The sequence below is a fragment of the Phacochoerus africanus genome, chromosome 2, assembly GCF_016906955.1.
Source record: "Phacochoerus africanus isolate WHEZ1 chromosome 2, ROS_Pafr_v1, whole genome shotgun sequence".
Classification (NCBI taxonomy): Eukaryota; Metazoa; Chordata; class Mammalia; order Artiodactyla; family Suidae; genus Phacochoerus; species Phacochoerus africanus.
Window position 1 is genome coordinate 218,544,612 of NC_062545.1, and position 14,476 is coordinate 218,559,087.

Consider the following 14,476-nt stretch of genomic DNA (forward strand, 5'->3'; position numbering starts at 1 on the left):
AAGAATCATACCTACATCTACTATATATCTTCAGCAGAAACCATACCTAGAAGAGTGGAAACAGTGCATAACAATCTTAGCTCCAAATCCTAAGAAATGCCTACTGCTTTCTGTAACTTCTCCATTAATTTAACTTGACTGCTTTTCAAATACAAAGAAATTCCTTACAGAGAGAACACCCGAATTACCTGGCTGAAGCCTGACAGGGAATCATCCAACAAATGCAATTTTGTATAAAACAAAGAATACTGGGTTGGTTTGCACTCCAGCTTGTCTATCATTTTGTTGTACTACCTTGGCCAAACTATTTGTCTTTCTCTGTAAAATGAGAAGGTTCAAATAAATTTTCTAGGTCCAATTTTATTTTATATATTTTTTTACTTTTAAAGGCCACATCCTTGGCATATGGAAATTCCTAGGCTAGAGGGGGGAATGGGAAGCTGTAGCTGCCAGCTTACACCACAGCCCCAGCAACACGGGATCCGAACCACATCTGCAACCTACATCACAGCTAATGGTAATGCCGGATCTTTAACACACTGAGTGGGGCTAGGTATTGAACCCATGTCCTCATGGATACTAATCAGGTTCATTACCACTGAGCATGATGGGATCCCCTCCAGGCCCAATTTTAATATTTTATAATTAAATTCCATGATAGTTGAAAAAAATTTTTTAACAGTAGTGATTCCCAATCTGCAAAGCCAGGAAAATACTAATGGGGGAAGGGTCCATGAATTATTCAGTTGCAAAATTTCAAAAGCTTAATAGAATTTTCGCTTTCCTATGATAGAAGTTGTACAAGCTAACTAAAATGCTTGGATTCATATAGTTTCTGATTGAAATCAACTTAGTGAGGCTGGTAACCCTGGTTGTTGCTTGCTATTCAGAAGCACTCAATCAGCACTGAAATGGTGTTGGAAAACTTATTTTAAAATATGGAGATGAGGAGAGACATCAAATGATACCCCTGGTGGTAAAAGGCTGGGAACCACTATTCGAGGCAATCACAGTGGTTTTAATTCTTTGAGAAACTCATGATCAGAAAATCCCTTCCTTTGTGGAGCAGGAAAGAAAGGTAGTGATAAGCATCATAGCCCTAATTTCACAAAGATGGTACAGAGAAGGCTACTAAGAAAATGTTTGTATGTAAAGATAGAGGTCACACCTCACTGCTTTCTACAGAAACTCTTGAAAATTGTTAGTAAAAATACTGGTACAACAGGGACTACAATTCTCTTAACATATATCTATGGGAAAATGTTTAAATACGCCCGAAAAATGTTCATGTCCTCCAATAAGCATTTCACATTATGTTAAAATAAAGGAGGCCACGACAGGTAGGTGCTTTTAAGTCACCTAAGAAAGGTAGGCATGGTTTGGAAAAACAAAGGCCTGATGTGAACAGTTACTATGTTCACAGAGATGACAGGACTTGCTGGACACATCTAAACAAACCAAAATCAAATACCCAAAATTGGGCTGCCTCTTGATTTTTAAAAAATATACTTTATCAAAGCAAGAACTGTTTAAGAAGCATGTGCTGAGACTAGAGCAGTTTTGTAATTTTATCAGGCCAACATGAGGGAAAAAAAGAAAAATTTCAAGTTTTTCACACTTTATCAATATTTTATAGAAAACTTACCATAGAGTTGATCTTAAGGGGGATCTTTTTTGGTACCATCAGACCTATAACTGAAACAGAATAGGAACGTAATTAAAAAGAGTCTTCTAATTACATGTAATATTTAGCTTTAATTAAAAAAAACCAAAGTGATTCTGTTTTCTTCAAAATAGAAACACCTAATAATGCATGATATATGAGACTACTGGTTAACGCACTAGGTATATCACTGAGACACAGTCTTTTAGCTGCTAATGAACTTCCTGACAGGTCATAAAATCTGGGAAGGTGTGTTCATTATGTTGGGACTGAGGATCAGGGCAGTATATGAAGTGGACAGAGATACTAACCCACTTCTATCAACCCACTGTGTTAACCTACATTCCCCAATCAGAAGTATTTTTTCATTTCCTACTAGTTATTTATGTAGATAGCTTACTGCTTTTATTAGATAAAAAGCTACTCGAATGCAGAATCATGTCCGATTTAGCCTTGAATCTAATATGTTATCATATACACAATAGGAGTTCAATAAATAAGACATTTTAATTGAATGAACAGTCAGTTTTAAGAGGATGGATGTATGAGGAATTAATATATTCTGAATAAATTAATTCTGGATCTTACCAATTGTTTTGGGTTGAGTCAAATAAGGCAAAATGGTAGCTGTATGACACAAAGTTTCTGTGTATGTGTTTCTGGGAGATAAAGAGTTATTCTGTCTAAAATTTCTTTACTGACTCACGCAAAATCTCCTCCAAGTGTACAAATCAGCTGGGCTCCAAATACACTCCATAAAGAAAGGCCCCCATATTCCCAGGTCACTATTACAACGCTATTGTCAGGGGACCATCTGACCAATTTAACAGCTCCTGTTTTGTTCCAAATATCTGTTAAGAAATTGTGAGAAGAGTTAAAAATAAATGATTGCTTCAGAAATAGAATTTTTACAGCCTACATTTTCAAGTTGAAAACAAACAGAAAGGCACATCTGCTTCAAATAATGAGATAAATCCTGCTCATTTAGGGCTATTTAAAATGTGTAGTCATTAGCCTTGACCTGATCTAGGCAGGGAACGAACTTAGTACCCAAGCGTTTTATAAGAGGTGAAAGCCATTTTCTCAGCCACTGTTAACCTGAATAACTACAACTTCGTGGCCTTAAAGTCTTTGGTTTGGAGTTCCCATTGTGGCTCAGTGGTAACAAACTCTACTAGTATGCATAAGCACGAAAGTTTGATCTCTGGCCTTGTTCAGTGGGTTAAGGATCTGGCGTTGCTGTGAGCTGTGGTATAGACTGAAGATGCGGCTTGAATCTGGCTACAGTTACAATTCAACCCCTAACCTGGGAACTTCTATATGCTGCAGGTGTGGCCCTAAAAAGACAAAAAAAAAAAAGTCTTCAATTACTTTAAGATGGGATCTCCCTGAATGATTCGAAGTACCTAGCAGAGGGAGTTCCCATCGTGGTGCAGCGGAAACAAATTTGACTAGGAACCATGAAGTTGCGGGTCCGATCCCTAGCCTCACTCAATGGGTTAAGGATCTGGCATTGCAGTGAGTTGCAGTGTAGGTTGCAGACTTGGCTTGGATCTGATGTTGCTGTTGCCGTTGCTGTGGTGTAGGCTGGCAGCTGCAGCTCCGACTGGACCCCTAGTCTGGAAACCTCCATAGGCCACGGGGTGCAGCCCTTAAAGAAAAAAAAGTACCTAGCAGAGGATGAAGTGTTTAAAATGTAAAATAATTTTACCACTATCTTTATGTTCCACTGGCAATATCAGAGGGATCCAAGTTAAAATAAATTGAAGTTTAACCTCACATTAGGATTAAGCAGGTAAACTCCAGCTTGAATACTACAGGTGCTCACATCTTCTTTTAACTAGTAATAGTTCTTTCATCATATAACTACTAAATGAGAAAATTTCATTATGTAGTAAAATCAAGGTTTATTTTACTGCAGAGTTAAGTGAAACATGCCAGCATTTCCCAGTAGCAACTCAAAAAGATCTTTATCACTTTCTTTAAAATTAAATTTTTTTTTCCATCTGTAGTATCAATAAATTTTTGTTTTAAGTACATTTGCTATAAAGGGGAGGGATACAGGTTTTAGCCTACAGAAAACAGACTGGTTAAGAGAGTACTAAGAACTCTTTTCCTCTGCCTATGTTTGAATCCCGACATTAGTATTTCCCATCATAATTCATGTATATGAATAACTGTGTAATTTATGTATATAAAAATAAGTAAGAAACATCATCTTATCAGTATACTTTACACATCTAGGAGAGAAATTTAAAAACCAAACCAAGAAGAAACATACAAACTCAAAGTTTAAAAAATGCGAGCAATTCCATGTGCAAAAAAAAAAAAATAATAATGTTTAGATGAGTATTTACTGTCATGAAAAGATGTTATTAGTGCTTTAGGTTATAAACAGTATTTCTATTACCCCACATAAAAATATATACATATGTATATAATATTCATATCTACTTTTCCAAGCATTATAAATATATTAAAATCTAGTTGTAGAGATATAATAAACTGTCAATGATAGTTAACCTAATCTTCAAGTGGTAGGGATATGGGGAATTATCTAGCTGGTACCCTACACTAAACACAGATTGTGATAATCTGCATGATGAGAAAAATGTTAAAAAGTAATTCAAAGACTTTCTGTTACAGAGCTGAACTTTCAAGAAAGAAAGGAAGATCTCCATGAGCCAAAAGAAAAGAGAAAACTGAAAGCAAGATTGGCTGGTGCTTGAACTAAGACAGCCTAGGGGGAGAGGGTGTGAAAAGTGTGGAGTGGAGAAGCAAAAAAAAAAAAGTATGGCAACATAGGGAAAGAAGGTTGGGACCTAGCAATGACTAGGGATTGGGGTTTCACATCCCATACAAAGATTTAAACAAAGGGGTTTCAGGTCAGCATGAGTCTGGGAATCAGAATGGTAGCTGGTGGATTATGTAAGGATTGTTGAAGTCCTGCAACCTATAAAATCAGCCAAGGGAGCCATAAGAAGACAAAGAAACTTCTCTCTGTTCAGTGTAGGACAGTACAAGTCTCTCAACATTTTAAGTAGGGTTACAACCTAAATTACATAACTCAAAAGGCAGAATTCTCCCATAACAAAGACCATAAGAGTGTCAGTAGATTACCAAAGGCAGAATTGGCATCCCAAGAATCTGAGAAAAGTGAACAATCTGAAAAACTCAATACACTGCTGTCAAACAATCAGAAGCAATCAGAATTTCTAATGCAATGATGTAAATGTTCTATATTTGTTGGGTCTAATAGGGACTAGCTACATGTGGCTATTCCACATTTAGAAGTGACTATACAACTGAGAAAATAAGTTTTAATTTTCTTTAATTTCAATTAATTTCATTAAATAGCCATATGTGACTAGTAGCTATTGTATTGGACACAACATTAGTATGGACAAAAAAATAACCAGATAAAAGGGCTGGAAACTACATTCAAAATACACACCACTCTATTCCTGTCAGTTGCAGCAGAAATTGTCCTTAGCAATTTTTTAGAAAAAAATATACACAGGCCTTTAAAGGCTAAAAGAATGATAAAAACTTGACTAAGAGTTCCCATAGTGGCTCAATGGTTAATGAACCCGACTAGTATCCACGAGGATGCGAGTGTGATCCTGGCCTCGCTCAGTGGGTTAAGGATCTCGTGTTGGTATCAGCTGTGGTGTAGGTTGCAGACACAGCTCGGATCCTGAGTTGCTGTGGCTGTGGCACAGGCTGGCAGCTACAGCTCCAATTCGACTCCTGGCCTGGAACTCCCATATGCTGCAGGTACAGCCCTAAAAAAGCCAAAAACAACAAACAAACAAACAAAAAAAAACCCAAACAAACAAACAAAAAAACAAACCCCAAAAACAACTTAAGGAGCAAATTTCTATTTCTGGCAGTCTAGCAAATTAGGCACTTTGAGTGATTCTCCATATTGTAACAACTAAAACTGTTGTTGAATAGGATATTTAAACATCTCAAAATATCCAAAAATACTGGTGGATTAAGTGAGTGTACAAAGCGCTTTTGCCTTGAATTTTTCTGCCAAACCCTGGAGACCTGAGTTTTACCTCTGATGACTCACACACGTGAGGAACAGGAGATAAGGCTTAGAGCTTGGCCAAGGCAGGGACTCTAATAGAAGATATCCACATAATGCTGGAACTACAAAGATTCCACATGGAGGGTGAAAAAATAGCAAGGACTGCTTTCCTGTTTTTGACCATGGTAATGAATAGAAAATAAAGAAGCTACCCTGAGAATCTGCAACCACAAACCAGTCCTCACTCTGATTTGTAATTTGTGTAACTTGTATAATTAAAAAAAAAAAAAAAAAAACTCAGAGAATACAATGTAAAGGATTCCAGATTAACAATATTCCCAGGTGACTGACAAAAACAAACACAAATCCTCTCTGGAAGAAATCAAACTCATTCTAGATTTTTTGCTATCCTGATTAAAAACAGACATGCTTTCTCTCCTTTCTTAGCTCAACAGCAGAAGTAATGCTTGGAGCTCAGAAGCTACCCTTGTGATCATCAAAGAAAGGCTAAATGAATGCCAACAGCAGCTTACCTTTGGACTTCTTGCTATTGGAGAAAATAAAACTTATCTGTATAAGCAATAACAAGTTGGGTTTTTTGATAGTTCAAATCAAAAGCATTTCCAATGACACAGAGTTCAGACTTACTTCTGTGGACAGGATTTAACCAAAGGTTCACTAAGGGGTGTCAGAAAGAGACTTTTTGTTTTATTCACTGCTGTGTATCCAGCATTTTGAACAGGGTCTGGTTATAGTAGGTACTCAGTAATTACTTGTTGAATGAATAAATGGAGTTGGAAGGCATAAAATAACAGAGGCAATGAACTCAGATTAGAGTCTAAAGCAAAACCTAAATATAAGGAATAGGGGCTTAAAAACTTAGGAAAGAAAAAGACTAAATGAAGAGATAAAAGAGGTATCCCCAGGAGCCTCTCAGGTTACATAGAAATTCTTGCATCACAGAGAATGTTGTTACATGCTTTAATAATATTTGGTCTTTACCATGAACCATTTAACTTAAAATCTACATTCACTACACATATCACTACCTATGATTAAGAAAAAAGTAAAAGAAGAGGATGACTCACCAGGATACTGTTTTGCTGTTAATTCTAGTTTATGAGACAGTAGCATGGCTCCAGTGGTGTTATCTATTGTATAAACCTGTACAGAACCACTGTGAAAAATCAAAGAGACTTTTAGTATAAAAAGACAAATATAGGGAGTTCCCATTGTGGCTCAGTGGGTTACAAATCAAGTATCCATGATGATGCGGATTCAATCCCTGGCATTGTTCAGTGAGTTAAGGACCCAGTGTTGCTGTGCACTGTGGTATAGGGTCACAGATGCAACCTGGATCTGGCGTTGCTGTGGCTGAGGTGTAGGCTGGCAGCTGCAATTCAACCCCTACCCTGGGAACTTCTATATGCCACAGGTGCAGCCCTAGAAAGCCAAAAAAAAAAAGACAATATAGAAACAGGATTACAGGAAATAGAATTCTGTAAATAATTTGTAGTCATCTCATAAATTTAAACAAAAGCACATTCTATAATCTACCAATTTCATATGTGTGTGTATGTGTATATGCCCAGAAATATCTTTGTGTTTGAGATAAGTATAATGTTCATAATACTGTGTATAAATGCAAAGAAATGGAAACAATCTGCATGTCCAGCAATAAGAAAAAGGAAAAAGAAATTGTGGTACATACATATAGTAGCATATCAAATAGCACTGAAAATGAGTGAATTTTTGTCATGTGCATTAAAATAGACAGCAAACCTGTCTATTCAGCCATCTATTTATATATCTATATAAATAGTATAATTCTGTTTCTATACTGTGAAAAATATTCAAAATATAGTAGTTAAATAGATTTGTAGAAAAACACAACAAAGAGCTAATGTAAACAAATTCCACTAGTAACTGTTCTGGTGGAGAAGGGGACTGTTAAAGAAAAGGGGCAAGCAAGGGCTTCATCAGTTCAGTACTGGTAATATTTCTCACATGGCATATTGGATGGCAGAGATTTTTCATTTCATTATTTTTTATCTTATATTATTTTTGGTATTTATACACAATACATAGTCTTTTACATATATGGTATGTCACTATTCCATTAAAAAATATTTATAAGGGTCAAACTTAAAAAGGGCCAGAAACCAAAACAAAAAAATCTATATATTACTTCTAAGCTACATTTTAAAATTGAACTGCAGGAGTTCCCGTCGTGGCGCAGTGGTTAACGAATCCGACTAGGAACCATGAGGTTGCGGGTTCGGTCCCTGCTCTTGCTCAGTGGGTTAACGATCCGGCGTTGCCGTGAGCTGTGGTGTAGGTTGCAGACGAGGCTCGGATCCTGCGTTGCTCTGGCTCTGGCGTAGGCCGGGGGCTACAGCTCCGATTAGACCCCTAGCCTGGGAACCTCCATATGCTGCAGAAGCGGCCCAAAGAAATAGCAAAAAGACAAAAACAAAAACAAAAAAATAAAATAAAATTGAACTGCAATGATCATAAAAAATATCATTTCTGCTTACAGAGTTATTCTTAGATCAAAAATTTAACATAAGTATTATTTTTAAAGTAATTTAAATCCAAGACTGCTTTTTGCACACATCAGGATAACACTGGCTTATGACTGCTAGAGTATTCTGGCCCTTATGTGTGCCCCTTCACAGTAGAAGTCAGATGGTCTCTTCACAGCAACTATGATCAGCTTCCAGCCAGACACCACTTTTTTTAAGGGTCAGGACTGGGACTAAATAAAATAACTGCAACAAGAGGCCACCTGAAGTTATCCCATAGCTCCCTGATGCTCTGTTTTCCATCTGTTTGTTTTATGACCACACCAGTGGCATAAAGAAGTTTCTGGGCCAGGGACTGAATCTAAGCCACAGCTGCAACCTACACAGCTGTGGCAACACCAGATTCTTAACCCACTGTGCCATAACGGGAACTCCACTGATAGATAATGTTTTTAATTCTTTTTTCTTGTTTCATTTGCTTCATTTTTCTTGCTACATTCTTTAGGTTTGTTAGTCTTTTCTTCTACAACGTTTGATTTGGGTTTTTTCTTTATCGCCCATGTTTCAGTTTAATACTCAAGAGAGTTCCCTAGTGGCCCAGAGGTTAAGGATTTGGAATTGTCACTGCTGTACTTAGGTTGGATCCCTGGCCCAGGGAACTTTTGTATGCTGCAAGAACAGCCCAAAAAAGGAAAGAAAAGAAAAAATCAAAGGAAACCCCTCTACAGCTCTCTGGAGTTCTCTCTTTGTGCCATTCTCTCCTATTTGGTGTCCATCCTATTGAGCCCCACCTGTTTCAATCTCCCAGACTCTCATTTCCACACACTCAACTCAGGGAATCTGCCAGGCTCTATCTCCCCATCCTTGTGCTAGAAACTCTCTCACAGTAATTAGAGCTGGGACTAATTAGAGTAATTAGAATTTTCTTATTTTGCTTCTCATCTTTCAGGGATCACTGTCCTTTGTTGCCTGATGTCCTATGTCTTGAATTCAAAGCACCTGTTTCATATTTTTGCCCATTTTCATGGCTGTTTCAGGTGGGAGAGAAAATGTGAGCCATTTTAGTCATGTTATTCTATCTTAAAAACCAAATGCTTGGAATATACATCTTTCCAGACTACCTGGCCAGACACCCTGCTGAAAGACAGCAGTACAGCTAGCAGGTTTTACTTGTTTTTGCTTTGTATATAACAACTCTCAAATGCCAACTCTGGGTTGCTGAGCTCTAACAAGTCAATGAAGAGTCCAAGTATTTCTAATATAAGAAATAGGTGCTAAGGCAATACTTAGAAAAGACTGATAATCCTTTAAGTATTTATAGTGCCTTTATTCTTTAAATTTTTCTATTTTCATCAGCCCATCACAAGAGAAAAATAATTTTTCATTAAAAAGACACTACTAATTTCAAGGCTAAAAACATATCTCTATAATAGAGAGATAAATGGCTATTAAGTAATCAAATTCAACATCATAGATACTGAGACAACTCAATTGCTACATGATGCCATAGAAAGTATAAAGTATCACCTGTGACAAAAATCTTTAACCAAGATCTAATCAAACCTTTAAATATAAGGGCAAGAGTTAGGTTGTAAACTGATTCCCTCCAACGGACATCCTGAAAGAATGCTGGCTTCCTACAGAACTTGAAGGACACCAGCTATAGCCTAGTGTTCAAGGCAATAAATCCTAGGAAGTGCTGAGAAATCAGGACTAGAAGCCATGAGTCCATCATGTCACACAGGTATAAAAGCAAAACTTTTACCCCAACCCACGATCACGCCATAGGAAGGGCTGATATTCTCCCAGCCCATGAAAACTGAAGCGATTAAAAGGTTGAAGGCCAAGATTCCACCTTCACTATCCTGGAGCAAGGGCTGGAGCACCTCTCCTGGATTCTCACATCTGGCCTTCCTAGATTGCTGTACGCTGGCTCTGAAACCCGTCTGAGTTTCCTCTAAATGCTGATGTGTGACCTTCCTAGTCATTTGACTATACTGGCTCAATAACCACCACCTTCAAGGTTCCAAATAGGTGTCATAAAAATTAAATGCCATTATATGGAAATAATGAGACACATGTAGAATGTTGGGTATCCTATGAACCTAGACTCTTAAAAAAAATTAATGTTATAAAAATAAGAAAAAAGATAGAAGGATTTTTTTACACAAAGGTAACTAAAGAGAAATAATAATCAAATATAATACACAAATTTTGATTGATTCAGATTGAAACAAGCTATAAAGGAAATCTGGTGACTACTGAGTTAGTTTGAATATGAACTGCATATGAGAGCTTATTAGGGATTTATCATTAATTTTCTCATGTGTGAAATAGATGTTGAATTTGTATGAGAATGTCTCTTTTTTTGGAAACCAGGGAAAAAATATAAATTTCCATTAACAGCAAATCAGATAAATTATGACACATTCATACACTAAAACACTATTTATAAAGCAATCCTAAAAAATGATTTCAGCCACTGGCAAATAAGATGGATGAATTCACAATGTTGATTGAAAAAAATCTAGATTTGAAACACAAAGTAAGATTCTATTTATAAAAAGTTCAAAATCAGGAAAAACTAAACTATGCTGTTTGGAAATGTATACATGAGTAGTAAAACTATATAGAAAAGTAAATGATTATCACAGAGAACAAAACTGATTAAGTGAGTTAGGAAGGGGGTGGGAGTCATGATGAGGAAGTAGCAGGGGTAAAACTTAAATTGGCCAGCAATGGTCTATTTCTTAACCAAGATGTGGAAAGACAGATTTTTGTATTATGATTATTTGTAAAACTATGAATATTTGGATTATGCACTTTCCTCTTTGTTTTTATTTTATAATATGGAAGTTTAAAAGGATATAATAAACTCTATGCCAATAAATTTAAGTGTATATGAAAGAAACCAATTCTTAGAAAAACATAACTTGCCAAAATAACTTAGGAAAATAGAAAATCTAAATCTTAAATCTATTTTAAAACTAATTAAATCAGTAAGCCAAAAAATTCCCACAAAGCAAGTTCTAGGCTCGGGTAGCTTCAACCACACATTCAGAGATGAACAGAGACAAGAAAGAGAAATCCTTCCTCTACTTGTTTTGTAAGATAAGAATAACCTTGATTAACTAGGAGAGCAAGAAACAGAAAAACTATAGGTAAGATGTACTCGTGAACATCGATTTTAAAATTCTATACAGGAAGTTCTCTGGTAGGTCAGTGGGTTAAGGATCCAGCGTTGTCACTGCTGTGGCTCTGGTTACTGCCGCGATGCAGGTATGGTCCCTAGCCCAAAAACTTCTGCATGACACAGTCATGGCCAAAATAAAAATTCTAAACAAAACATGACCAAATCTAATCCATGATAATGAAAAAAAAATACACTTCTCTTTTTTCTTACACTAAGTTAAATTTACTTTCTAGAAGTACTTTCTAGAATCTCCTCAGTGAGAAGTGATGTGTGAAGGATAAGGATTTCCCACTTTATAAACAAATTATTGAGAGTGTAATGAAGGCAGTGATTTATAACATATATTACTTATGCTGATAGATACTGTGATACTTACCTTGATGTATCTGGAGACTATATACTAGATGTATATTCATTCTACAGAACCACTAAGTCACAGTTTGACTTCAAAATGGAATTTTATATTTAAGAAAGAGTTTTGAAGACGAAAAAGCACTACACACACTGTAAGGCATTACTCTAAGTATCTGATATAATCTTTTATTTCAGCTAAAATACAAGCTTGACAAAGTTGGGTAGCTTTGTCATTCTTTACTGTATACCAAATGCTTAGAATTGTGCTTGGCATACGGCAGACACACAAATATTTGCTAAGTAAAAAATCTATATTTGATTTTACTTCTAAAACCTGCATTATTTGAATTAAAGCTAGAAAGTGATTTTATGTGGGCCTTAAATTTGCTTGCTAACTAAGGCACACCCACCAATTCAACGGCAATGTCAATACTGATGTTTTAACTGATTTAATCTTAACCTGTCACTCAATTTCCTATCACTGGAAAAAAGCTCACTTTTACAAATTAAAACAATCGCCAAATGTGGCTTTCAGATTTGTTTGCTTCAATATATTGAAATTACTTCTAAATTTTATATTAAGGCTGATTCATAAATTATGAAAGGTATGACAAAGTTTATAAGTGTGTTAAGAACATTTTATTTAAAAAAATTATTTTTGACAGTAAGTCTTAAAATGAAGACGTCTATTATCAATTACCTCGCACAACCAAATGCCATCAGTCGATACTTGTTATTTACTGCTACACAAGTTCCATCAACAACATCTTGTGGCCAAACTCCATGAAGCTGCTATAATTGTAAGAAAAAGAGTTAAGATTTAAAAAGTGCTCTCCAAACACATTTTAAACATTCAAATCTACTACTATGAATGTAGGTCGCAAAGGCAGCTTAGACCCTGCACTGCTGTGGCTATGGCGTAGGCCAGCAGCTACAGCTCCGATTAGACCCCTAGCCTGGGAACCTCCATATGCCACAGGTGCAACCCTAAAAAAAAAAACAAAAAACAAAACAAAACAAAAAACAAACACTACAATGAGATATCACCTCCCACCGGTCAGAAGAGTCATCATTAAAAAGTCTCCAAATAACAAATACTGGAGAGGGTGTGGAGAAAAGGGAACCCTCCTACACTGTTGATGGGAATGTAAGCTGGTGCAGCCACTGTGGAAAACAGTTATGGAGGTTCCTCAAAAACCAAAAAAAAAAAACCAGAATTACCATATGATCCAGCAATCCCACCTCTGGGCATATATCTAGACAAATAATTTTAAAAGATACATGTACTTCTATGTTCACAGCAGCACTATTCACAATAGCGAAGTCATGGAAACAACCTAACTGTCCATCTAAGAGATGAATGGATTAAGATGTTGTACACATGGAAGATTAGCCATAAAAAGAAGAAAATAATGCCATTTGCAGCAACATGGATACAACTAGAGATTAGCATTCTAAAGTCAGTCAGAAAGACAAATATCATACACTATCACTCCTATGTGTAATCTAAAGTATGACAGAAATTAACCTATCTACGAAACAGAAAGAGAACCACAGACACAGAGAACAAATTTGTGGTTGCCAAGGGCTGGGGAAGAAATGGAGTAGAAGGTCGGGGTTAGCAGTTGTAAGCTATTATATACAGAATGGGTAAACAATATGGTCCACTGCACAGGGAACTATATTCAATGTCCTATGATAAATCATAATGGCAAAGATTATTTAAAAAAGAATGTATACATATATATGTATAACTGAATCATTTTGCTACACAGTGGAAATTAACACAATATTATGAATTAACTATACTTCAACAAAAGTATTATTTTTTAATCAATATAATCCTCCTTCAATAAACGCAGTTTCATAAAGCTTTATATGGCTTCATCTGGATAGGAAAACATCCCATCAGGACTAGCATCTGGATTTTCTCCTTTAAAAACCTCAAATGGTTCCATAAATATTCTCAAATGAGCTCAACCCAGTGCCAATCTATTTATAAGACATTAAAAAATGGATATTTTATTTCCAAATTCACATTAAATCAAAATGACTTTCCTATTAGAACACAGACCTCTTGATGGTAGAAACCACATCTAGGAGTTCCTGCAATGGCTCAGTGATAATGAACCCAACCAGCATCCATGAGGATGCAGGTTTGATCCCTGGCTTAGCTTAGGGGGTTAAGGATCCAGTTGAGTTGTGGTGTACGTTGCAGACACAGCTCAGTATAGGCTAAGCCTATACCTAGGCTGTGGCTGTGGTATAGGCTGGCAACTGCAGCTCCGATTCAGGCCCTACCATGGGAACTTCCATATGCCACAGGTGTGGCCCTAAAAAGACAAAAATGAAATAAAAATAAAAATTAAAAAAGTAAAAAGTGAAACTGCATCTTATTTGCTTATAATTATTATTATTGTCACTTAGCATATAGTGTTTACCTTCCCAGTCAATGGAAAATAGTCAGTTTTATTTGGTCTGTCCTTTAGAAGTGAGTAATGATTTGTCAGTTCCTTAACTATTCTCTATTACTTCTTTGCTTTATAGTAAAATGAATGGTTAATAGCATGGTATCTGGCAGCCTAACACAGTATCTCAGATCTAGCATTCACTTGCTTTAATGATTATTTGACCTTTCCAAGCTTCAGTTTTCTCATCTGTAAATTACCTCTCAGAGTGTTTTGAAGACTAAATGGGAATGTAGA

At 36.2% G+C, this 14,476-nt stretch overlaps 1 protein-coding gene across 1 annotated transcript in view; it reads right to left on the reverse strand.

The window, feature by feature from the left end:
* Window positions 1-14,476, reverse strand: part of RIC1 (RIC1 homolog, RAB6A GEF complex partner 1) — a 110,659-nt gene that overhangs the window by 24,620 nt on the left and 71,563 nt on the right. The window contains 5 exon segments of the mRNA XM_047767674.1: window positions 1,646-1,666; window positions 1,668-1,695; window positions 2,370-2,514; window positions 6,788-6,876; window positions 12,472-12,563. Coding sequence (XP_047623630.1) covers window positions 1,646-1,666; window positions 1,668-1,695; window positions 2,370-2,514; window positions 6,788-6,876; window positions 12,472-12,563 — 375 coding nt within the window.